A 2,194-nucleotide genomic window follows, 5' to 3' on the forward strand; every position below is an offset into this window, starting at 1 on the left:
TCTATCTATCTATCTATCTATCTATCTATCTATCTATCTAATCCATCCATCCATCCATCCATCCATCCATCCATCCATCCATCCATCCATCCATCTATCTATCTCTATCTCTATCTATCTCTATTTATCTCTATCTATCTATCTATCTATCTATCATCTATCTATCTATCTATCTATCTATCTATCTATCTATCTATCTATCTAATCTATCCATCTATCTATCTATCTATCTATCTATCTCTCTATCTATCATCTATCATCTATCATCTGTCACCTGTCTGCATCACATTTTGTTTGTGCATCCATTCACTTGGGATGCTTCCACCTTTTGGTTACTGTGAATATTGCTGCAGTGACCACTGGTGGCAAGGATGCGTCTGAGTACCTTTTCTCAGTTCTTCCGGGGAGTACCTAGGAGTGGAATTCCTGGGTCCTCTGGTAATTCTAGGGTTCGTTTCTTGAGAAGCGCCAAATGTTTTCCCCGCGGTGGCACCATTTCACACCCCCCACCCCCCGCAGGCGCGGGGTTCTACCCGTGACTCCGTAAACGGTCTTACTGACGCCCAGCTATGCTGACTATGTCCCCTGTGGCCGCTCTGGACTGCAACCTCAAGGTTAGTGGTTGCTGCGGACACCAGAGAGCCAGCAAAACCCCAAATCGGTGACAGAAAAGTTTACCGATTCTATAGCCGTAGAACGCCTTTCAGAGTACGTGTTGCAGCCCGTTCATGAGTCACGATGCCAGTTTAGTGGGTTGTGAGTTATGTTTCGAAACACGAAACGGAATGAAATAGAGAATCTCGGGGGAGTCTGGGGGTGGAGATGAGCACGTGGGTGCTGCTCCGGGTCTGTGCTTGGGGCCGGCCCATGGGTCTCCTCTGTGGGCTGCAGCGTCGGAAAGTGGCTGCTCTGGAATTTATTTTCCTTCCATAAGTCCTGAGACTAGAGCTTTAGTGTTTCTGCCCACTGATATCATTCTAGGGTTGTCTTAGCTTGTCGTTAGGCCTTTTATTACCGTGATATTGGCTTTATTATAGATAAAGTATCTGAGAGCAGGAAAATGTGGCTGAGCCACTGAAAAAGGCATTCATCCCGGTCATTTTTGAACCGTTCCAGACAGCTGGGAAGAGAGAGCCTGGGGATGTCCTGGCATCGGAGGGGAGAGCGTGGGCGCAGAGCCCCACCGCACCGCCGTTTCTCATCCTGGTTCCTTTGTGAGCCCCTTTCAACCCTCAGATTGTACACTAGATGGTCGGCAATCGACCTGATCACCGAGTCGTGTTATAAAAATGCTCAAATACGATTAAAAACCTGTTCTTTCTCCCCTTGCTTTAAGGATCCCTTACAAAGTTTCCACCAATTCACATTTTTAAACTTAAAACAGGAACGAGGAGAAGAGGAGGAGGAGGAGGAGACATTAATAGCTGTCGTTCCGAAATGGAAAGCCACCAAGATCACAGAACTGGCCCTGTGGACGCCGAGCCTGCCTGAGGGGCGGCCATCCACGGATGTGCCTGGCCAGGAAGAGGCTCCGGCGCTGGAGGGTATGGGGGCTGCGGGACCGGCCATGCTCGGCCTCTGCACAGGCGGGCTGTGGGCCGGCTCCCTGCGGGGCTGACGCAGGGTCCCTTCTGTGTGTGGGGCGACATTCAGGAGAGCGTTTGGGACCAGAGCTTCCCGGGGTGCGGAGCAGGTCCCCAACAACCTTGGCTGATTCTGTGGAAGCCCCAGAGTTAGAACAGAAAACACTGTCCTTTGGTCAGTGATCAGCTGTGGGCGGGACCTCGGGCAAGGCAGCGACAGCAGCTGGGTGACTAGCCCGTCCCTGAAGAGGGGTCTGAGAGGGGTCTGGGCTGCACCTCTCCACGCCCATCCCCGTGGTCGTCCTGAGAAAGGGTCGAGCTGACCGGCACGGTGGAGGAGGTCACACTTGGCACTTCTGTGGCACGTGGCTGAACGCCAACTCGTGTTGGCCCCAGTGGGACGGTGCTGACAGGGCCGACGGCCAGGGTGGGACAGCGTCAGGTGCGGCTGGATCAGGCCGCAGGTGTCTGCTCTCTGGGCCTTGGCTCTGTCCTCTTCCCTTTGGAGACCAGAGCTCATCGCCATCATCTCGAGAACCCTGGGAACGGAGAGCTTCCCCTTCTCCAGGTGGCGGTCACAACCCGTGGGAAGTGGAGTCACTGTGACCGGG

General features: G+C 53.0%; 1 protein-coding gene across 1 annotated transcript in view; it reads left to right on the forward strand.

The window, feature by feature from the left end:
• Window positions 1–2,194, forward strand: part of RSPH1 (radial spoke head 1 homolog) — a 14,207-nt gene that overhangs the window by 8,666 nt on the left and 3,347 nt on the right. Inside the window, exon 7 of the mRNA XM_011372867.2 lies at window positions 1,385–1,544. Coding sequence (XP_011371169.1) covers window positions 1,385–1,544 — 160 coding nt within the window. The remainder of the gene's footprint in view (window positions 1–1,384; window positions 1,545–2,194) is intronic.

This window comes from Pteropus vampyrus, unplaced genomic scaffold, assembly GCF_000151845.1.
Source record: "Pteropus vampyrus isolate Shadow unplaced genomic scaffold, Pvam_2.0 Scaffold214, whole genome shotgun sequence".
NCBI lineage: Eukaryota > Metazoa > Chordata > Mammalia > Chiroptera > Pteropodidae > Pteropus > Pteropus vampyrus.